Source organism: Podarcis vaucheri, assembly GCF_965113315.1.
Source record: "Podarcis vaucheri genome assembly, chromosome: 17".
NCBI classification, from domain to species: Eukaryota; Metazoa; Chordata; class Lepidosauria; order Squamata; family Lacertidae; genus Podarcis; species Podarcis vaucheri.
The window spans coordinates 42,047,191-42,070,880 of record NC_138755.1 but is presented as its reverse complement, the minus strand read 5'-3'; the positions used below and the strand labels follow the sequence as shown (position 1 = coordinate 42,070,880).

The following is a 23,690-nucleotide window of genomic DNA, read 5'->3' as shown; positions in this document are numbered from 1 at the left end:
CAGAAAGTATTTTTTATTTATTTTCTTGATTTAGTGGGGGCAACTGCCCCCTCCTTGGCCGCAACCATGTTAGGAGAGTACATTTAAAAATGGTATGGCTACCTTCTGCATTGATCTGCACACATGGGATACTGGCAAAAGTTCCTTCTGATTCTCCGCACCTCTTCCATAAATTTAGCACGTCGTTCTTAAGTTCTGCTCCTCCTGGCTCTCTTCCCATATCTACTTCATGACATAGTCCTAGTAGACCACCAAATGTGGCAAGTGTGGCTTGGCAAGTGTAGGAATTGTGAAAGCTACTTTTGTCTAGCAAAAGTCCAAAAAGATGCAACTTGTGTAACTCCTGCAATGTCACAAAGACTTTGGATACTTTGGAGGACCATAATGTGGAGGAACGATAATATGCATTTGATTTAGATATACGAAGGACCCCCGGAGGGTAGGAGGGAAATCATAAGATTCGGAAGAATCTCGTTTGATTTTAAAATTCAAATGTGGTAAATGTGAGATTTATTTTGTAAAACCAATAAAAAATATTTTAAAAGAAAAAGGGGGAAAGTAATTATAGTAGTAACAACAACAACAACAACAACAATAAAAACATAGACTATGATAGCAGAGGGAAGCTTGAAAAACTAGTCTCCGCTTTCTCACGGAAGGAAATGCATTTCCTCTTCTCTGCTTGTCTCTGTTTATGGAGGAAGAGAACTGGGAAGTGGATCCCAATTGCGTTGCAATATTTTGAATTAAAAAAACAGAGACATCACCTTGCTGACAAAGGTCCGTATAGTTAAAGCTCTGGTTTTCCCAGTAGTGTTGTATGGAAGTGAGAGCTGGACCATAAAGAAGACTGATCGCCGAAGAATGGATGCTTTTGAATTCTGGTGCTGGAGGAGACTCTTGAGAGATGGTGGGACAGTGTTCTTGAAGCTACCAGCATGAGTTTGACCAAACTGCGGGAGGCAGGGGAAGACAGGAGTGCCTGGCGTGCTCTGGTCCAGGGGGTCACGAAGAGGCGGACATGACTAAACAACAACAACAATTTTTTGTCCATGCCGGGTCGCTTAACCATTGCTGCTGTGTCCTTTTTTTTTAGCAGATCAAGATGATCTGGTGATAGCCAAAACTGCAAGATTTTTTTGGGAGGGCAATTATTTGATTATATATGTAAACCCGCAAAATGTATTTTCTATAGTTAAGTTTTTACCTCTGTCTTCAGTCCGTTTTATTTTGTTTTATTGCTATGGCTAGTGGCTGATGCATATAGCGATTCTTCTGAAGTGTAGCCTATCTCGACCTTAGTGCCCAAGTCGCTGTTGGACTACGACCCCCATCATCCCTGACAGCCGGCCCTTCCTGCTAGGGATGATGGGAGTTGTAGTCCAACAACATACTGGGACCCCCCAAAGTACAGGAGTGCCTGGCGTGCTCTGGTCCAGGGGGTCACGAAGAGGCGGACACCCCTAAACAACAACAACATGCTAGCAGAGGGAAGCTGGGAAAACTAGTCTCCGCTTTCTCACGGAAGGAAACGCCTCGCCTCTTCTCTGCTTGTCTCTCTTTGGTGGGGGAAGAGAACTGGGAAGTGGATCCCAAATGCGTTGCAAAAATTGCACTATTTGAATTTCTGCCTTGCTTTCCAAGAGCAGCTCCCTCCTCGGGGGAAGACCCAGGAAGTGGCGCTTCCGCGTCTGAGCCCCGGGGACGCGCGAGAGGCTGCTGCTGCCTGCGATTCTGGCGGCGCGCTCGGCTCTCTCCTCCTCTTCCGGAGAGAAATTTTGCGCGCCTGGGAGAGGCATGGATCCGCCGGGCTGCGCTGCCGGGGAAGCGGGCCGGGGGCCGCCCGGAGCCTCCCTCCCGGCCCTGGAGCAGCAGTGGCTGCAGGCGCTGCGGGGAATCAGCGGGAGCGACGCGGAAGCGGCGGGCGCAACGCTGCGCTGCCTGATGCGCGGGAGCCAAAAGGACCTCTGGCAATTGCAGGGCTACAGGTGAGCCAAGGGCTGGGAGAATTGCGGAGTTGGAAGAGACCGCCGGGTCACGTAGCTGAAGCCCCTGCGATGCAGGAATCTCAGAAAGATCACAAATGTCAGGTTGTGCACTTGGGCAGGAAGAGCCAGGTGCACAAATGTAAGATGCTAAAAGGTGTATTTCACATATTGTTAACTAGCTTTGTGTCCTCTTGTGAAATTTGGAAATCAGTTTTCTGAAGGGTATTTTAGTAATTGTTAATAAGTTTCGGTTTATATGTTGGTATTTCAACATATATATTTATTTTATTTTAATTTTATTGTGTATTATTAAATTATAATATATTATTGAATATTACTTTATTTGTTCATTTTAAAGTTACGTTTTTATTATGACTTTGTATTTCATCAGATTATTCTAAGGTGTCTGCACTTTGTTGTATATTTTGTTGTTGTAAACTGCCTTGTGTATAGTAATATAGAAAGGCGGTATACATATTAAAGGTGAAATGAAAATGGAATGAGCACAACGAGGCACTTAAAAAGTTTTGAGACCTATTCTTTTGGCTGATTCCCCCACCCCCAAGCTGAGCCAACTATTTTTTATGTATGTATTTTTTTATGGATGAATATTGACTCTTACATCTAGACGTCTTGCGGAATTCTATGTGGAAAATCAAAATTTTGTTTCCTAAATCAATCATTATTTCCCTTCCAGCCTTATTTCTGTCTCTGACCTCCAGTCTCAGCAGCGGATGCCTTGCTGCAGCCATCTAAGCTGGAGCTCCGATGAGTTCAGGGAATGGGTTCGCCAAGGTGAAGGCGTCTTGTCCAGCCAGAGAAGGTTGCAACGGACACACTTGATACTCGTGGGCTACTTGACGGACGAAAGACTTGGGGAGAAAGAAAAGTTGGTGGATGGTAGTTTGTATGTGCAAGACACCACTGGCGAGTTGCCCTGCACGGTACGGCTTGAGGACTGCCTTCTCTTTTGCTTTCTAACACTGTTTCTAACAAACAGAGATGTGGGTGGCGCTGGGGTCTAAGCCACTGAGTTTTTTGGGCTTGCCAATCTGAAGGACGGCAGTTCAAATCCCCACGACGGGGTGAGCTCCTGTTGCTCTGTCCCAACTCCTGCCAACCTAGCAGTTCGAAAGCACACCAGTGCAAGTAGATAAATAGGTACTGCTGCGGCGGGAAGGTAAACGGCGTTTCCGTGCGCTTTGGTTTTTGTCACGGTGTCCTGTTGTGCCAGAAGCAGTTTAATCATGCTGGCCGCATGACCCAGAAAGCTGTCTGTGGACAAACGCCAGCTCCCTCGGCCTGAAAGTGAAATGAGCGCCGCAACCCCATAGTCACCTTCGACTGGACTTAACCATCCAGGAGTCCTTTACCTTTACCTATTCAAAGTACCAATTTCATAGAAAATGTGTTCCTAATAGAGTCTCTTTCTCTTTTTGGTTCAGCTCCTGCGTTTTAAGCTTGAGTGGCTAGGGTGTCTGTTGCTGTTTCCCAGCTGGATATACATCCCCAAAGCAGGCAAGACCACAGCTGGATATTTGGAGATCATGCAAGACCCAATCCAAGTGATGCCTAGTCCAGAGAAAACTCTTGATATCCTCCCTGTTTTCTACCCGAGACAAGCTGCACAGCTGCTCAATGCCAGGTAAAGGTTCAGTGTTGCCTGCCAAATACTTCCAGCAGCCATGATTGTTCAACCGGTTGTCGTCTTCCACCAAGGGAGCAAGCTGTCTGAGAAAATGAATACAGTCGTAACTTGGATCCCAAACGCCTTGGTACTTGGACGTTTTGGCTCCCGAATGCCGCAAACCCGGAAGTGACTGTTCCGGTTTGCGAACTCTTTTTGAAAGCCGAATGTCCGACGGGAGTTTCCTGCAGCCGATCAGAAGCCGCGCTTTGGTTTCCGAATGTTTTGGAAGTCGAACAGACTTCCGGGATGGATTCCATTTGGCTTCCAAGGTATGACTGTACAGAAATACGATGTTCTGCAAGCTTCTGTTAGAGTGGTGAATGACTTGGCTTAAGTAAAGACAAGTCATTCAAGCTTGTAAAGTGAATTATTTTCCTGCCTTTGGCAGAACGTAACCTAGAGAAGGATGGTCTAGCCAGATTGGTTGCTGCTGTTGCAATTTTCTGTTTATATAGGTAGATCCACCTTGATCTCCTTTTTTTTTTAGGCCTCAGTATAAGGAGATTGCGAAGCTGAATGTGGCAGGCGAACTGTGTAGGCTGAGCACTATTCTCTACATCCACCAAAATACCTTTTTTTTCATCTTCCTGAAGTGCTTTAGTTCAGCTACGTGTATCCCAGTATTTGTGCAGGTAAGCTGTCCCAGAAAATTCACTGTTACAGTACTGTAGCTCAGCCAAGCTGAGTCAGAGCTATATTTCTTTTCTACGTTTCAAAATATTGCCTCTACACTAAGAGTTCATATTGTGATATATTCATTATGTAGAAGGTCATGATGTAAAGTTAGTCGTACCCTGGTTTTCGAACAGTTTAGTTCTCAAACGTTTTTGCTCCCAAACGTCACAAACCCGGAAGTGACTGTTCCAGTTTGCGAACAATTTTTGGAAGCCGAAGGTCCAACGGGGCTTCCACAGCTTCCGATTGGCTGCAGGAGCTTCCTGCAGCCGATCAGAAGCCACGCTTTGGTTTCCGAACGTTTTGGAAGTCGAACAGACTTCTGGAATGGATTCCATTTGACTTCCAAGGTACAAGTGTAATAGGTAGCACAGTCCAGGGTTCAAATCTCCCATTGTTCTAGGCGCATTTTGCGACAGTGAAATTCATTAGTGCGAGCAGTTTCCGAGTACTGGGCGCCTAAGATTTCAGATTAAAGCTGTAGAGTAGAAGGAAAGGAGGACTTTTTTCTGCCTCTCCACTTCCAGCTACGCTCTGAAGACTGGAGAAGAGACCCTCTTAAGAATATTAGGGGGGTGGGCAGGGGAAGGACTAGACCATGTGAAAAATGATCATAATATTTTAGCTGCAGCTCATTCATTTTCAGCTTTGTATTCTTGTTATAAAAAAGCACACCTAGACATTCCGTTGTTGCGCCCATAACCCAAGTCTAAGGTGCCATTTAGCTCCTGGCTTCCATATCTCAGTTTCTAACACTGGTGCAGTCATCTTAGAGGTGATGTGTAACTTCCATGACCCATAAATACCAGCTGAGATGCATTGCAGCTAGTTTTGAGGCTGGAGGATAAGGCCCTTGTTGGAAGAATATATTTCTTGAGAGTGTGCTGAATTCTGACTCACCTCCTGGTTTTTCTGTCCTAGAGATCTTCCCAGTTGGTTTGGCATCACGTGCTACAGCTTGGGCATCGGTATGTCCTCACTGCTCTTAAAAAAGCTTGCTTTAAAGCTTCTGGAATGAGGGTATTCATCACCAGCTCCTCCTCACACCTTCTACCTTACTGTGTGGAACGAGTGAAGGAACAGTCTTTGGGCAGTACTTCAGAAGGTAGTCCAACGGTGTCTGTTTCCACCAAGGCCTGTGAGCAGCTGAGCAGCTCGTTGGAGCTGGAGGAGAAAGCAAAGACGGTGGTTCCAGCTCGGAAGTCCCAGATGATCTCCTATGCAGTAAGCAAACAGTATCTCCTGCACAGAGAGAACCTCACCCTGAACTTGGTTCCTCTACCTTGAGATTCAAGAAGGTGTCTTTGGAATTCTCCAGAGCAGAGCACATCTTTTGTAATGTTTCCTTTCTCTGTTCCTTTTCCAGGGCACTATCACCCAGGTGCTAAATGCCCAAGCTGGGCTCTATGAACTGGACAACAAGTTCACTCTGTGCCTTGCTTATCAGCAGATGTTGAATTATGGCCGTGGGCTCCGACCAGGAGCAGGCGTAGAGGTGAGACTGAGGTCCTAGAGTTGGCGCTTTAAGAAGAAGTAGGGTTGGGTGACATCACCTAGAGGCATCACCTTGCCAACAAAGGTCCGTATAGTTCAAGCTCTGGTTTTCCCAGTAGTGATGTATGGAAGTGAGAGCTGGACCATAAAGAAGGCTGATTGCCGAAGAATGGATGCTTTTGAATTATGGTGCTGGAGGAGACTCTTGAGAGTCCCATGGACTGCAAGAAGATCCAACCCCTCCATTCTGAAGGAAATCAGCCCTGAGTGCTCCCTGGAAGGACAGATCCTGAAGCCGAGGCTCCAATACTTTGGCCACCTCATGAGAAGAGAAGACTTCCTGGAAAAGACCCTGATGTTGGGAAAGATGGAGGGCACAAGGAGAAGGGGATGACAGAGGACGAGATGGTTGGACAGTGTTCCCGAAGCTACCAGCATGAGTTTGACCAAACTGCAGGAGGAAGTGGAAGACAGGAGTGCCTGGCGTGCTCTGGTCCAGGGGGTCATGAAGGGTTGGACATGACTAAACGACAAGGGTTGGGTGATATCTGGTTTTCGACATCATAAATATATCAGCAGCTAAATACTACGATATTCTGATATATCTCAATGTCTGACTCTGGCATGTATCTCAGCTGCTGCTCACTCCCAACCTTAGAGAAGGAAAAAGCAGCTGAAGCACATCACTCAACCCTACTGCTCAAGCCCCCATGCTGCTCTAGCTCACATGAGCTGGGAGGGCATCAGGGCTTTGTTGAACTGAGCTGGGGGTGGGAAGCTCCCCGCAAGCCCCTATGCTGCTGGGGCTCACACGAGCCAAAGGGGCAGGGAGCAAGATTTTAAGCAATCTTGCTTAACATGTATATAGGAAGTGCAGTGTAAGCGATGGAAGTCAATGAAATTTTATTATTATTTTCATATTTGAGATATTTGTGGAATAAATTTGGAAGAAATTCTTCCAACTTTTCTTCTTCTTTTCTCTTTATTTTTTCTTCTTTTTTCTTTTCTTCTTTTCTCTTTTGTTCCTTTTTCATACATATGTGCTTATTTGAAGTGTATATGTGTGTATGCATTTGCAGTGTTTTGCTTATATTTTGTAACAATTATGTTAAATAAAATTTATTTATAAAAAAACCAAAAACAAAGAGGCAGGGAGCTTCCTCAAAGGCGCTGACAGGCAGGCTGACCTGTCTGCTTCTCTTGCAGCTCCAAGACGTCCACCTTGTGCAGAAGCCCTTGACCGCCTCGCCTTCCGTCCTTGGAGCTTGCCTGCGCAGCGTGCTTGTGCTGAAGAGCTTTTCTCCGTGCAGCACGTTCTACCAGCCCGTAGCCTTATTTGGGAATTTTTATATTCAGCTGCTTTTGCGTTTCAATTTGAGCCTGCCGCTCTATATCTGGCTGGTCAGCTTGCTAGAGACCTTTGAGCAGAGGTGAGTGAAGTGTCGGTGGGTTCCCACGAGGCAAGATGCAGCCATAACAGCAAGAACCTTATTGAACTACATAACTGGGAAACGGGCAAAGCAACAGCTTATATACATTCCTGAATTCTCTACAAAGGCCCTACGTTGTTGTGGGAAGGTCAGAGTCTCAAGGTAACGGGGCCTTGAGTGATTGGTCTTAATTTGGAGGTACAACAACAACAACAATTTATTTATTTATACCCCGCCCATCTGGCTGGGTTTCCCCAGCCACTCTGGGCGGCTTCCAACAAAATATTAAAAATACAATACAATACAAAAATACAATAAAACATCAGACATTAAAAACTTCCCTAAACAGTTGGAAGTTTAGAGCTAAGATTCCAACAGATGCCCTCATCATATTTAGAGGGGAGATATTGGGGAATTTCCCCATATGGATCGCAAATGTATATATGGATGCAATCAGGTAAAGGACATTACACACTATCTGCTGATTTGCACAGGAAGTGCCAGCTGTACTCCTAGCAGATACAGGTAGATGGCTGTGTTGGTCTAACACAGTTGAAATAAAAATAATAAAAATAAAAAATTGTCCAGTAGCACCTTATAGAACAAACTTAGCATCTATACATTACCAGGGAGCCAAATTTGCGCTAGCAGCCAAGAAGCTCCTTTCCAGATGTGCGAATGCTCTCCGATCTTAATTTTTAATGTTGTAAATTTATTTTACGTTGTAAACTGCTACGGCTTACGTTGTATACATTTTACAGGAAAGTTTTCCTTTTATTCTCTGTTGGCCTTTGGCTATATACAATAAAACTGACTGACTTGGATCACCGATTACAGTGGTACCTCGGGTTACATACGCTTCAGGTTACATACGCTTCAGGTTACAGCCTCCGCTAACCCAGAAATATTACCTCAGGTTAAGAACTTTGCTTCAGGATGAGAACAGAAATCGCGTGGCGGCGGCAGCAGGAGGCCCCATCAGCTAAAGTGGTGCTTCAGGTTAAGAACAGTTTCAGGTTAAGTACGGATCTCCGGAACAAATTAAGTACATAACCCAAGGTACCACTGTATATTAAATGTCTTAAAAACTTACAACAGATTAAAACTCTGACCCAACCCCTGGTAATTTCACGTACTGTAGAAGATGGCAGTTAATAACATAGTAATGAAGAACTTGAGAACAAAGTGTGAGGGTAACGAAGGACTTTGATCACAGAAGGTATAAAATGTCCCATTGTGTGGGAATATCTTAGACTGACCTTTTCTTGGATGTGTACATTCACATCCCATATCCTTTTCCCTTACTGTTGTCTCGGCTTGTTCTGCGCTTCCTTCCTACTATCTCCACTATCTGTTGTTTGCATTTCCCCCTTCCTGGGGTTTTTGTTTGAGGGTTGCTTGAACCTGGCAGGCGCTAATGCGTCCATAATTCCTCCTAGGTTTTGTATCCTTCCGCACCAGCAGTCCTTGCACTGCCTTAGCCACCAAGCCCAGGGGGCAGCAGAGAAGTTTATTGTTCCTATTCTGAATGTTCTGGTGCCGCTCGGAAAAGAAGAGAGAAACATCCATCAAGAGATTCTGGCAGAAGAGCACCACTGCCCCCTGCAGCAGGTAACTCTACTCCTGACTGTGCAGGGACGCGGGTGGCGCTGTGATCTAAACCACTGGGCCTCTTGGGCTTGCCACTCGGAAGGTTGGTGGTTCGAATCCCCACGATGGTGTGAGCATCACACCCCATAGTCAAATTCTTCTGGACTTAACTGTCCAGGGGTCCTTTACCTTTACCTCCATGAATGGAGGACTTGCTAGTAATATTGAGAGGATGTCTAAACCAATCGGAAGGTCGGTGGTTCGAATCCCCGCAATGGAGCGAGCTCCTGTTGCTTTGTCCCAGCTCCTGCCAACCTAGCAGTTCGAAAGCATGCCAGTGCAAGTAGATAAATAGGTACAACTGCGGCGGGAAGGTAAACAGCGTTTCTGTGTGCTCTGGTTTCCGTCACTGTCCTGTTGCACCAGAAGCGGTTTAGTCATGCTGGCCACATGACCCGGGAAAGCTGTCTGTGGACAAACGCCAGCTCCCTCGGCCTGAAAGCCAGATGAGCGCCACACCCCATTGTCACCTTTGACTGGGCTTAACCATCCAGGGGTCCTTTACCCTTTTTGACTCCTGATTGTAGCCCCGAGTGCTTCCATCTCTTCCTGGAGATAGAGGATAATTAGACCCTCTCAATCCTTTCCTAGTATGAGATTTTGGAGCCGCCATGTCAGATTCCGCCTTTCTCTCTGCTGTCTGCCATGGCTGAGAAGAAGGGCTGGGAAAGCCTCAGTCCACTGCAACAACTGAACTCAGCCCCCGAGCTCTGCAACGTGATCGCTGAGGAGCTGAATCGAAGATTGGCCTGGTCCTACTCCAGTTTATCTGCTGAGAGCTTTCAGCCTCGGATGGTGAGTGCTAAATTCAACTTCATAAAAGCAGCAACGTTCCTGAACTTGTTGTGGGTTGAACTAGATGACCCTCTGTCAGGGACCGTGCTGAGGAAGGCTGCACTGAGGAGGAATGGTAGGAGCCATCCCTTCCCTCTGCTCCTGAATCTTTCCAGGAGCAGGAGAACAATATAGATTTGGAACAGTGGTTTGCAGAGGGACTTAGTTCAGAAGGCAGAAGCTGGGAATAACTGGATGGGGAGCAGCTAGGAGAATAAACACTGGAAGGAGCGTCTCCTCCCCCATCGTTCTACCCAGACACTGAGGTCCAACGCCGAGGGCCTTCTGGTGGTTCCCTCACTGCGAGAAGCCAAGTTACAGGGAACCAGGCAGAGGGCCTTCTCGGTGGTGGCGCCTGCCCTGTGGAACGCCCTCCCACCAGATGTCAAAGAGAACAACAACTACCAGACCTTTAGAAGACATCTGAAGGCAGCCCTGTTTAGGGAAGCTTTTAATGTTTGATGTATTACAGTATTTTAATATTTTGTTGGAAGCTGTCCAGAGTGGCTGGGGAAGCCCAGCCAGATGGGTGAGGTATAAATAAATTATTATTATTATTATTATTATTATTATTATTATTATTATTAAAAGAGAGGGTTAAGAGATTCACAGTCGTTGGACAGCATTCCTCCAGCGCCCTCCCCAAGGTTGAGAAGAGCTCAGAAACTCTCAGAACAGAAAGCGCAGAGGGTACAAGATCAGATTACAAGATGTAGGAGCAACGTAGATTAATAGAGATGGAAGGGGTGTAAGCCTTAATTGGGAGCGCTGCCATTCTGGGTAGATGCTTTCTTTTGTCCTTCACTGTGTTTATTAAAGAGACTAATTGGTAATAATTCCCTTTCATTTGATCTGCTCACTAAGAGCCACAGGGGAGGAAGCCAATTTCCTGAAGCCTAACACCCTCAGGGGTCCCTTCCAACTCTACAATTCTGCGATCCTCTGATTTTAAGTGCTTTGCACACTCCCATCGTGTTATACAAATGCTTATTATTTCATTACAAAGAGATCCCTGGAAAATGTGTGGGAATAGCATCATTTAATCATTATGACTCGTCCATGTTCTTCACCTTTCTCTTTTCTCTTTTTGGGTGCGTAGGTGTTGCTTGGGTGGCTGGACTCTTCCAGCAGTGGCTCCCTCAAGTTACAAGACAGAAGCAAAGCAGTCCCTTGTATAATATTCCACAGAGATGGCCGGCCATTTGCTGATACGTCTTTAGTAGGTGTGTCCATCCTATATCGATTCTGTGATTTGAGTGCTGTTAAAAACCAACAATATGATGCTGGCTCTTGGACTTAGAAAATTATTACACAGCTTTGATTTTAAGAGGATAGCTTTCTTCAAAAGAAACCATTGTATTGGACCTTTAAACAAAAACCCCGGGAAGATAGATTAGCACATAGTAAGAACATAGTATAGTATTCTGAACAAACTTCCAAAATACAATACTAAGACAGCTTTTACATTTGAACAAAATTGCCAAAATAGATTGTTACACATCACAATAAAAAGGTCTGACACCTGACAAGGAAACCAAATAGCCTGTTCTTAGCCATGCAATCTTCACCAACCAAGTCAAGAAAATGCATTTTTTTTAAACCAGCTTTGTATTAATTAAGAAGCACGGAAACAAATATTTGCAATTCCTCGGACTTCAGAAAGGGGTGAAATAATGTTGCCTTTAATTTTAAAAGGGCTCTTGATTATCTGTGGTTTAATCTTGCTTTGGGTTCTAGCTCTGGAGAAGGCCTGTGCAACATTATGGACAAACATATTGTAACTTGTAACTAGCCTTTATTGGCATACGTTAAAACAGTAAAATCATACAAAGTCATCCAAATAGATTGATAATACAAACACATACAGTATATAAAAGACTATATAACCACCGTTGAATAAATCAGGCAACTTTATATTTAGCTTTAAAGATCTCGGCTAAGTACCCTGAAACAATCTTGGTAGTTTTGGGAGTATCGTCCCTCAACAAATATTGGATTGCAAGTTGATATTTTCAGTTGTTAGGGAGTCACCAGGAGAACTCTGCAATGTATAACCTGCTGCTTCTGTGGTTTGCGGGGCAGCGGGAAAAGGGGCTTTCCAATCCTTGCTAAATTTCTGATGCTGCTGAGAGCTCTAGCTTGGAGAAAGATCTTATTTTATCTTGCCCTCCAGCCTGCCTGCCCCTTCCCATACAGTGGTACCTCGGGTTACATACACTTCAGATTACATACACTTCAGGTTACAGACTCCGCTAACCCAGAAATATTACCTCGGGTTAAGAACTTTGCTTCGGGATAAGAACAGAAATTGTGCTATGGCGGCGCGGCAGCAGGAGGAGGCCCCATTAGCTAAAGTGGCGCTTTAACAGTTTCAGGTTAAGAACGGACCTCCGGAATGAATTAAGTACTTAACCCGAGGTACCACTGTAATTGGAGTCCCCCTCATCCCTATTTTACCTTCATAAACAGATTGCTAACTTTGTCTCAAGTGACTACAGATGGAAATGCACTGGTGTCCGGACTACTTTGTGCTCAAAGGAGGATTCTCAAAGCTAAGCCAGATTTCTCAGTCTCTCCCCCTGGAATGTACTGGGTCAGATAAGGATGAGTTTGGGGGTTGAGAAATAAGAGAGTTAGCCCAGAGAGTAGAATGGGCTTGCTTTAGATTTGAGGACCAAGCCTTCTGCAAGCACCTACATCTGCTTCACAGTTGACTTTTTATTTAGCCAGCTTTGCTTAACTGTTGATGTGGTGTCTATTTCTATTATTGTTGTTTGTTTATTGCAGGGTGCCTCCTGCAGGTAGAAATATTTCAGTTTGTAATCGAGCAATTCCTTCGAAGTGATTTCCCTTCTTGGCAGCAGCTGGGGTCACCCGAGCACATAAAGGAGAAGAAAACAAGGCAAGTCTCCACAAGCTGGCCTCCGACTGTAATAATAAATTATTATTATTATTAAGGCAAGTCTCCCCCTTTCTCTGAGCCCCCAAAAGAACCATGGCAGGGCCTTGGAGTGGTACAAAGCACACAAGTGGAAAGTTGGTATATACATCACCTACTTTTTGCATATATTATTGTCATTACTCTACTGTTTTACATTGGAGGTGTTATTCCAGTCCTGCTAGTGTCTTGATATTTTTGTTGTTCTCCTTGGTTTTCAAACAGAATTCATTCCGGGAGTCCATTTGACTCCCGGAACTGTTTAAAAACCAAAGCGTGGCTTCTGGTTTTCTGCAGGAGTGTCCTGCAGCCAATTGGAATCAGTGCCAGATGTTTGGCTTCCGAAAATCATTCAGAAACTGGAACACTAACTTCTAGGTTTCGATCGTTCAGGAGCCGATTTGTTCAGGAGCCAAGCCATTCAGCTTCCAAGGTACGACTGTAGTGTCCTTTTGGTAAATAATGGTACAGTCTTGGAGTCTGCTGCTCTTCTGCCCATGGGGCATTTAAAGCAGCTTCACAGCATAAGAATTCAAACAAAGAAAAAATTACCTACTGGGAAGTGGGCATACACTTTAATAACATACGTAAACTAAAATTCAGCAATAATATGAAAACTGGCAGCAGCAGTCAGCAAAAAAGTCCTGTCCAACAGAGAGATGTTTTTAGCATACACCCCCCGAAAGGCTTGCCTCTGCAGTCCTTTCCCACAGCTATGTTCACAGTGGTACCTTGGTTGTCTCAAACGCCTTGGTACTCAAACAACTTGGAACCCAAACACTCCAAACCCAGAAGTAAGTGTTCTGGTTTGCGATCTTTTTTTGGAAGCCAAACATGCTCCGTTTTGAGTGTTACACTTCCGATTTGAGTGCCATACTTTTTGGGTGTTACGCTGAGTTCTGTCTGTTTTTGCTATTTATTTTGCGTTTTTGTTTTTGTGGCTCATTTTGTTTTGTTTTTGTAACTGCGTGGAACCCAGTTCAGCTACTGATTGACTGACTGTGTGACTGCAGTACATTGTTTATTGCTTTCATTTTAGGGATCCATGGTCTCGTTAGATAGTGAAATTCATGTTAAATTGCTGTTTTAGGGGTTGTTTTTAAAAGCCTGGAACAGAGTAATCGATTTTGCATTACTTTCTATGGGAAAGCGCACCTTGGTTTTGGAACGCTTTGGTTTTGGAACGGACTTCCGGAACGGATTAAGTTTGAGAACCAAGGTCCCACCGGATTTATTTTTGTAAATAATGGGCTTGAGCTGTACTCACCCCTCTTCTCTGCTCTCCTCCAAGGCCTTGCATACAGTTTTGTTTTGAGGATGTGGAGATCCTTTATACTCCCGAAAAGAGAGCCTCCCAGGGTCGCCGAGCGAATGAAAGGACCTCTTCTCAAGCGGAAGGCGATGGCTCCTCAGCCGCTGAGCCAAGATCGCAAGAGGGGAGAATACCCAGCGCAGGAAGGGCAGAGTCGGGCGCTAGCACAGCAGAGCCTTCCCAGGGCAGCGCTGCGGAAGCCGGCTGCGTGTCCCGCCTGTTCCTCGTGACGCAGAAAGAGGGACTCGTCTGGCGCAACTATCTGCCGACTTCTGGAGACGGGGGCAAAGGCAGCCGGGCAGCGCAACTCTGCTTTCAAGCCACAGTGGTATGGATGGGCAGCCCTGAACTCTGCAAGAGTCTTGGAGAAACCGGGTGCCGGCAAGAGTTCACCACTTCCGCTCTGCAAGAGACCAGTGAAGCCCAGCAGAAAGTAAGACCGGCGAGGGGGCAAGGGATGTTTTCAGAATCCTCTCCGGGGTTGGAGTGGAGGTAGCTGGGTTGACTTTTGAGATAAGTGCTGCTTCCTGCATTGTTCCTCTACTGATGTGGCTGCCCTTGAGACTGACCCAGAAACTCCAGCGGGTGCAGAATGCTGCGGTGAGACTCCTTACGGGGTCTTCGCTGCGAGATCACATTCACCTGGTGCTATACCAACTGCGCTGGCTCCCGGTGGAGTACAGGATCAGGTTTAAGGTGCTGGTTTTAACCTTCAAAGCCTTATACAGCCTAGGACCCTTGTACCTACGGGACCGCCTCTCCTGGTATGTCCCACAGAAGAACTTACGGTCTTCAAACAAAAACATCCTGAAGGTCCCAGGCCACAGAGAGGTTAGGCTGGCCTCAACCAGAGCCAGGGCTTTTTCGGCCGTGGCCCCAATCTGGTGGAACGCTCTGTCCCAAGAGACTAGGGCCCTGCGGGACTTGACATCTTTCCGTAGGGCCTGCAAGACAGAGCTGTTCCACCAGGCCTTTGGCCAGGGCACAGCCTGACTCCCTCCTTTGGCAATCCTCACAGAACTCTAGCCAAATGGTTGCCATTAATCTGATTGGAATTAATTTTAGAATGAAATGATTTTAGAATGTTTTATCATTTTACTGTTGTTAGCCGCTCTGAGCCTGGCTTCAGCTGGGGAGGGCGGGATATAAATAAAATTTATTATATTATTATTATGTATATTGCATTTCCAGTGTTCTGCAGCCAGTTTTAATTCTCGTGTTCTCTCAAATGATCACCTGTTCTGCATGGAAGCCAATTCTGTTGCTTCTTAATGTGTTTTGCCTTTACATTTAAAATTGGCTTTCTTCTCTTACTGGCCTCCCCCCCCTTTTTTTTTTAAATCCTCTCACTTCAGCTGTTGCTCCTGTTCCTGAGGAAGTCGCTCCGGTGGTTCCCCTTCCTGCACCCGGATCACCTGTACCAGCTCACCATCCCCCAGTGCACGGTAAGGATGAAAAACGGCTCTGGCTCCAGCCCATTCCTGGAAACCTCACAAGAGACCTGCCAGTCATTTCTGGAGTTCTTTGATTTCCTGTGATCAAAATGCTTGTTCTTTGCTGGAGGCTTGTTTATGCTGTTCTTAACTTGAATCACCACTTTAGCTAATGGGGCCTCCTGCTGCCGCTGCACGATTTCTGTTCTCATCCTGAAGCAAAGTTCTTAACCTGAAGCACTATTTCTGGGTTAGCAGAGTCTGTAACCTGAAGCGTATGTAACCTGAAGCGTATGTAACCTGAGGTAACACTGTATAGGACCTTTGGTGGTCCTTCCAACTAACAGTACAGTGGTACCTCTGGTTACGTACTTAATTCGTTCCGGAGGTCCATTCTTAAGCTGAAACTGTTCTTAACCTGAAGCACCACTTTAGCTAATGGGGCCTCCCGCTGCTGCCGTGCCGCCGCCACCTTATTTCTGTTCTCATCCTGAAGCAAAGTTCTTAACCCGAGGTACTATTTCTGGGTTAGCACAGTCTGTAACCTGAAGTGTATGCAACCTGAAATGTATGTAACCCAGGGTACCACTGTACAGTCATACCTCGGGTTACAGCTGCTTCAGGTTGCGTTTTTTCAGGTTACGGACCGCTGAAACCCAAAGTACCGAGCGGGTTACTTCCGGGTTTCGGCGGTTGTGCATGTGCAGAAGCGCTAAATTGCACTTTGCGCATGCTCAGAAGCGCCGAATCGCAACCCGTGCGTGCCCAGACACTGGTTGCGAATGCTGTGGGTTGCGAATGTGCCTCCCGCATGGATCACATTCGCAACCCGATCATCCACTGTATTCTGTTGCACAATATTTTTCTATTCTGTACCACATCCAGTGCTTTTTTTAGGTAAAAGTGCCATGGCTGTCGGCATAAAATGGCTGCCATGTGCCTCAAGAAAAAGAGGTGACCGTACTCTTTAGTGAGTACTGTGACAGCAAGAAAAGCTCTGGCTGACTGTATCTTTGGTGCTCTTGCTTTTGCAGGACTTGGGTGTCTTTGATCAACTGTGCTGCTCACCAGCACCAGGAAACCTGAATACGCTGAGACGTTCCTTGTTTCTCCCTGTTCCAGATGGAGCCCTCCTGCACCACGTGGGCTCTATTTCTCAGGTAGGCCTGTGCGTGTTTCCTCGCTGTGAGAAGTGAAGTTACAGGGAAGCAAGCGGAAGGCCTTCGTGGTAATCGCCTTGTGGAACACCCTCCCACCAGATGTCAAGGAGATAAAGAACTATGCAACTTCTAGAAGACATCTGAAGGCAGCCGTGTGTCGTTTTAAGTGTTTGACATTGCATTGTGTTTTTATAAAGGAATGTTGTTTTCCAGCTGGTTTCGACAGTGCCGCAGATGGATCGAAAGCTGTTTTCCATTGCAGAGATTCTCAGCTCCAGGTAATCTAGCCTTCCCTCTGTTCCTATTTACTAAGAAGCTGATAAAAGAATCTGTGGGGAAACATAAAAAAAAAAAATTCACAGGGACCAACGCGGCCCAGTCAACTAGTTCCTGCAATGGGGAATTTTTGTATTGCTGCTGACTCTCCGCTAAAAAGAAAATGTAATGATATTCCAGCTTTTAATGCCAACATCTTGGGCTGTGGATATGAGAGAAGCTGTTTTTTGAGTACCAGTGCCTTGTATTGAGATGAGAGAGAGGGCTAGCTGAGGACATGAGGTGCACACAGACCTCGTCTTAATCTGAAGAGTAATTCGCATGCGCATGGGCAGGAGGATGAGGGAAGCAGCGCTCTCTTGAGCCCCACCAGCCCCCTCCATACACGAGTGCCGCCTCCGTAATGTATGGATTAATGTATGGATGCTTTTAAACAAGACCAAAAGGGATCATGTTAAGATTAAGCACCAGAGATGCCAGTAAGCACACACGTTGCTTGATATTCACCATGCGGCTGTGTCATGTTGTGATAGGAATTTTGAGGTCTTAATATGGTAATGTTCATAAGCGTACTAACCAAGCACATACATAGATCAGCACAGGAAGACCAACCTGGAACCATTTTGATTCCTAAACTGACCAAATGTTTTCTCTGCAAGGTCAAAGTGGGAAACCTCCCCATTGTCTCTTTCCTCACAAATCCTGTCTTAAGGGCACATTTAAGATATGAATAGGGTGTGAGCCTGTGACCTGGCCCAGGAAATAAGTATTTTACCACTACAAAAGACTGGCCAGGCTCCCCAGGAAATCCAGTCAAGTAACCTGCCAGACCGGAGATAAACAATGACAGGAGAAAAACAACATTCAAATTTCTGTTTAGACCACCTTTTTTGTGATGTAGGTATGATGTATCTGAGGGGTGGTCTTAGGTTACACCCCTTCTGTGATGTATGTATGCTGTTTCTGGGGGTGGTCTTGATCTACAGGGTGGCAATTTCAAAAGTCTTTATAAGGCCTTGCACACTATTTTTCTGGGTCTCTCCTCTCTCCTGCGTGTGAGGGGAGCACCCTGTTGCAACAGATCAATAAAGATCAGGCTTACGAGCTGCTTTGCTTCTCAATATTCTCTGGTTGGCCTCTGTTATCTTCTCCTACCAATAGGGAACCTACGTAAGGACTCTACATGGGCTCTTGGATATCCCATAAGGGAAAAGGGCATATTTTTATTTACAACAATGTCCTGACCCCTTCAATCCCATACCTCTGCCACACACCTTTGCTTGAATCTGCACCTCTTCTGCCTTCAGGTTCATGCCTGGAAATTGTTCCTTCGGAACTGGGAAGTTTCCACCATGATGATGCTATTAGGGAAGTGGTTACTGACTCAGCCTGTGCTGTTTTTGTGTGTGTGGGATGAGGAATATCTGATGCTTAGCTCCATCTGCTGCAATCTCTGTCTTCTCCCTGGATGTTAATGAAGGGTACAGTTTGGCAGTCCTTGCCTTTGTCTTGTGCCCGTCTGTCAGTTGCCTCCTTTCGTCAGCTTTTGCCTTCAGATTTATTCCACTTTCTCTGCTCTTGTCAAAGAACTTGCCCCTCTAATGGCGTTGATTTGCTGCCTCTACTTTTGCTCCCGTTTCCCCCGCCCCAATTTTGACCATAGATGTACCAAGTAGATACCACTTCGGGGTTTGCTACCCTGGACTACTTTGGGAAGAAAGGCAGGAGAGGAATTTAATCAATAAATCCTGCTCTCGCTCAACATGATGCCCCCTCAGGAGCCATAATTTTTTCCCGTTGAAGCATCTCTCCTATTGAGACATGCTGACACTCCAGGTGCTTTAATAATAATAATAATAATAATAATAATAATAATTTATTCCCCGCCCATCTGTGGCTGGGTTTCCCCAGCCACTCTAGGTGGCTCCCAACAGAATATTAAAAACAAGATAAAACATTAAACATTAAAAACTTCCCTAAACAGGGTTGCCTTCAGATGTCTTTTAAAGAGAGGATAGCTGCTTATTTCCTTCACATCTGAAGGGAGGGCATTCCACAGGGTGGGTGCCACCACCAAGAAGGCCCTCTGTCTGGTTCCCTATAACCTCACTTCTCGCAATGAGGGAACCGCCAGAAGGCCCTCGGCGCTGGACCTTGGTGTCCGGGCTGAACAATGTGGGTGGAGATGCTCCTTCAGGTATACAGGACCGAGGCCCTTTAGGGCTTGAAAGATCAGCACCAACACTTTGAATTGTGCTCGGAAATGTACTGGGAGTCAAAGTAGGTCTTTCAGGACCAATGTTCTATGATCACTTTAAGAGTACAAACATATTGGGTTGAGAATCTGGCCGTTCCCAGAGATGGAAAGAAGGTAAAGTCCCTACTAGAGAAGAATGGCAGATTAAGTTGATAGACTATGCCGAAATGGCAAAAATGACCGGAAGAATCAGAAATCAGGAGGGCCAAAACATTAATAAGGAATGGAGAAAATTTATAATTTACCTTAAAACCCGTTGTAAACAGTTAAAATTCTTGGTGCTATTGCAATAACGCTTGTAATGTAACGACAAATTATGGATATAACAGAGATACAAAAATATGGGTTATTATAAAAGATGCAGAAGGACAAGATTAGCAATAAGACCCACTAAAGGGAGGAGGGAAGTCCAGGAGTTTCTTTAGAATCTTGTTTTTATATTGTATGTTCTTTAGGTGGGTGTAAATTTTAATATGGAAAATCAAATAAAATTTTGGGGAGAGAATCTGGCCGTGCTCTCTCCATGTATTTGAGAACCTGGTAAAACTCTTAAACCTGTTCCCACTCATTAGTTTCACAGGCTCCCTGGTCTCTTTCTCTGGCCTAATAGTGCAAAGGAGTTTGGTTCAATCTTACGTTGGAAAGAAGTCGCCTGGAGAGGTTTTGATGCAGCAGATGGGTGAGAACCTTGAATGTACTGTAGAAGGAGCATTTCTGGCCCATGGCTGGGGACATGAATAAGACACATGGACCTGATCGGTGCGTCTGGGTCAGGCAGAATGATTCTGCAGAGCTGCTCTTGTGCCAAGTCTGTAGATCTGCCTTTCCTAACTTGGGGTATTTACTGGATGAGATCCAAGTGTGGCCTGTCTTCCTCACACTTAGGAAACCTCTTAACCCGGGATTACACCGTGAAGCTACGTGTATCACCTACAGCTGGTGCCCCAGAAGTGCTGGATGTGTACATTGAAGCGGCATTCTTGCCCTATCTATGGGGTCTGCTTCCTGGCGCCAGAATTCTCTTTCAGAACTTGCAGCGCAAGGTTTCCATCAGGTATGTGGATCCAAAAGGCGTTGAAATGGGCTTAGGCGCCTACTCTGGGCTGGTAGGTGTCTTTTTGCTGACCACCACCCAGGGCTGTAGCTACGGGGTGTTGAGAATTGCTCCCGCCAGGGGCACAGGCAGGGTGTGTGTGTGTGCAAAATCGGCTAAAACATATGTCCATAAATATGTCTATACAGTGGTACCTCTGGTTACGTACTTAATTAATAATAATAATAATTTATTATTTATACCCCGCCCATCTGGCTGGGTTTCCCCAGTCACTCTGGGCGGCTTCCAAAAGAATATTAAAATACTATAATACATCAAACATTAAAAGCTTCCCGAAACAGGGCTGCCTTCAGATGTCTTCTAAAAGCCTGGTAGTTGTTTATTTCCTTGACAACTGGTGGAAGGGTGTTCCACAGGGAGGGCGCCACCACCGAGAAGGCCCTCTGCCTGGTTCCCTGTAACTTGGCTTCTCGCAATGAGGGAACCGCCAGAAGGCCCTCAGAGCTGGATCTCAGTGTCCGGGCAGAACAATGGGGGAGGAGACGTTCCTTCAGGTATAATTCGTTCCGGAGGTCCATTCTTAACCTGAGGTACCACTTTAGCTAATGGGGTCTCCTGCTGCTGCTGCGCTGCTTGTGCGCGATTTGTGTTCTCATCCTGAGGTAATGCTCTTAACCCGAGGTAATACTTCTGGGTTAGCGGAGTCTGTAACCTGAAGTGTTTGTAACCCAAGGTGTTTGTAACCCGAGGTACCACTGTAAATAAAAATATTATTTCCGCATAGGAAAAGGTTTTAAATAGAGGGTCTTGAATGGGTGGAGGGTGGGGTTGGAGGAGAGGCGGAAAGAAGAGCTAATTTGTCCGTGGCGCAATCTGGACAGTTCTGCCAGGGGCGCAAGGTCACCTCGCTACGGCTCTGCCGCCACCCCAACCACCCCATGCTCTCCTTACTAGATACAGCACCTCTGTATCTGTGGATGTCAAGTCCGTTGGGGACACAACTGATTATATGTTGCACTGTTAAGTTATATGAAATTCCGAGGGCTCAACACGGACGTTTTAAGGCTGGCGCAGTTACAAACAGGACTGAGTCAACCCCGGATGTGGGAGTGGTGTGCTGTACTGGGGTGGGGTGGGGGTGGAATTAGCACCTACTCTGAGCTCCAGTTCTTTGGGAATCCCATTTCTGTCCCGTGGCATTGATACATTTCTTTAAGGATAACAGACAGGCTGCTTCCTCGAAAAACCAAAACCTCTGTATTACAGATTCAAAAACGTCTATTGTACATACATTATGTCCAGCTGCGTGTCTGTTCTGGCTGCTGCACCCCACGACCTTTCTTCCCTGTGAGTACAAAACTCTTCACAGCTCTGCCCTCTCACTCAACTCCTTACTGTGTTTGGCAAATGTGTTTCATTTTTTTCTTTTTTAAAAAATCTTTTTTATTTGCTTTTACCAGGACAAGTTTACAGTCAAACAGCTTATATAATCATTTCATGAGACTCTCTGTACAGTGGTACCTCGGGTTAAGAACTTAATTCGTTCCGGAGGTCCATTCTTAACCTGAAACTGTTCTTAACCCGAGGTACCACTTTAGCTAATGGGGCTTCCCCCTGTCGCCACACCGCCATGGCGTGATTTCTCTTCTCATGCTGAAGCAAAGTTCTTAACTCGAGGTACTACTTCTGGGTTAGTGGAGTCTGTAACCCAAAGTGTTTGTAACCCGAAGCGTTTGTAACCCGAGGTACCACTGTATTCCTGACTTCTCCCATCCCCTACATGGGTCCTTATTACAATATTTAAAATGACATATCCGTCCGTTCTCCAAATTTTCCATTTTTCCAAATTATCCATAGTTTTCGTTACTTTACAAGTGTATCTCAAAGTCCAGCTAGAGTTTTAACTTGCTTACAATGGTCTCCTAGATATATTATAAAATTTCCCCATTCTTTTTTAAAGTCCTTATCTTCTTGATTCCTGAGTTTCCCAGTTAGTTTTGCCATCTCAGCGTAGTCCAGCAACTTGGTTTGCCATTCATCCCTAGTTGGGATTATTTCTTCTTTCCATCTTTGGGCTAGCAACACCTGTGCAGCTGTTGTCGCACACATAAAACGTCTTTTCTGTTCCCTTGGGATCTCAGTACCTATAAGTCCTAATAGGAAAGCTTCAGGTTTTTTAACATAAGTTATTTTAAACATTTTTTCCCAATTCGTTATATACCATTTCCCAAAATGGTTTTGTTACCTTACATGTCCACCACATATGGTAAAAGGTTCCTTCCTTTTCTTTACACTTCCAGCAGAAATTTGAACTTGTTCTATACATTTTAGTTAATTTAGCAGAGCTCAAATACCCACCGGTACATCATTTTCATATTTAGCGTATAGGATGCTGTGAATTTCAGATCTGTTTCCCAAAGCCTCTCCCAATCTGCCCCCTGTATTATAAAGTCCTTTGCCCAATGCACCATAACCAATTTAACCTGTTCATCTTTTTTATGCCATTCCAGGAGCAAATTATCCATTTGCGACAGTATTTTAGTATTGCTTTCTAGAAGATCTTTTTGAAACTTTGATATCTCATAACTGAAACCTTTCTGTTTGTCTATCCTTTTTGTCTTTTTAATTTTAGGCAGCTGGGTGCCGCCTCTGCTCCTTCCGTGCTGTATTTGTCCAAGATAACGCCTGAGCCTTCTGGTCTGGGCCAAGCACAGGTTGCCTGTCACGTGACGTGTGTCCTGTCTTTGTCCCTGCACTGGAGCTGCTCCCTTTGCAACTGCATCTTCATAGAGGTGCCCAGCAAACTCCTATCCTCTAACTAGAACCTTTCTCCTGATATTGTTCTGTGCAAAGGGGGGCATAATTTTTAATAACAATAATTTTTATTAGCTTTCAATGATAATAATCCAATGTTAGCCTCATTATAACAGTGCCAAGTTATTATACAATTACTAATCCCAATCATTCAGATGCCAAATTATATAATTTAGGTGGCCTCCTGCATGCTAGAATTGATGGTTCGGTGATTTACTTTGTTTCTGCTTTCCAACATCTTATTCATCTCCATTACATTCCAGTCAAAATAACAACCCCTTATACTATAACTGCAATATTAACGACATCCGCTTCTCTTGACACATTAAATGATTTATAAACCCAGAGGTGAAGCATTCAAACTACAGTGGTACCTCGGTTTTCAAATGTCTCCATTGACGGACATTTTGGTTTGCAAACGCCGTAAACCCGGAAGTAAATGCTTTGGTTTTTGAACACGCCTCGGAATTCGAACATGCCATGAGCTTCCGCTGAGTGCAGGATCCTGAGGCTTAACTGTCGGCTTTTGAGTTTTCGGTTTTTGAACGTTTCAGAACTTGAACGCTTTTCCGGAATGGATTATGTTCGAAAACAGAGGTACCACTTTATATCCTTCTTCCTCCTGTGTGTGATAGTTACCGTATTTTTCGTTCCATAAGACACACTTTTCTTCCTAAAAAGTAAG

The 23,690-nt window shown here is 45.3% G+C and overlaps 1 protein-coding gene across 4 annotated transcripts in view; it reads left to right on the top strand.

The window, feature by feature from the left end:
• CTC1 (CST telomere replication complex component 1) overlaps positions 1–23,690 on the top strand; it is a 32,041-nt gene that overhangs the window by 4,748 nt on the left and 3,603 nt on the right. For 2 of the 4 annotated variants that reach the window (XM_082206042.1, XM_082206041.1), the window contains exons 3-20: positions 2,686–2,932; positions 3,434–3,633; positions 4,166–4,310; positions 5,275–5,577; positions 5,720–5,848; positions 7,054–7,277; positions 8,717–8,888; positions 9,519–9,722; positions 10,861–10,984; positions 12,549–12,663; positions 13,991–14,444; positions 15,367–15,456; positions 16,479–16,604; positions 16,818–16,882; positions 19,710–19,816; positions 20,023–20,191; positions 21,458–21,538; positions 22,824–22,983. In XM_082206042.1, the coding sequence (XP_082062168.1) occupies positions 2,686–2,932; positions 3,434–3,633; positions 4,166–4,310; positions 5,275–5,577; positions 5,720–5,848; positions 7,054–7,277; positions 8,717–8,888; positions 9,519–9,722; positions 10,861–10,984; positions 12,549–12,663; positions 13,991–14,444; positions 15,367–15,456; positions 16,479–16,604; positions 16,818–16,882; positions 19,710–19,816; positions 20,023–20,191; positions 21,458–21,538; positions 22,824–22,983 (3,115 nt within the window). Of the gene's footprint in view, positions 1–1,775; positions 1,989–2,685; positions 2,933–3,433; positions 3,634–3,659; positions 3,948–4,165; positions 4,311–5,274; positions 5,578–5,719; positions 5,849–7,053; positions 7,278–8,716; positions 8,889–9,518; positions 9,723–10,860; positions 10,985–12,548; positions 12,664–13,990; positions 14,445–15,366; positions 15,457–16,478; positions 16,605–16,817; positions 16,883–19,709; positions 19,817–20,022; positions 20,192–21,457; positions 21,539–22,823; positions 22,984–23,690 lie in introns of those variants that run through there. The other 2 variants (XM_082206040.1, XM_082206043.1) reach the window with 2 other exon arrangements.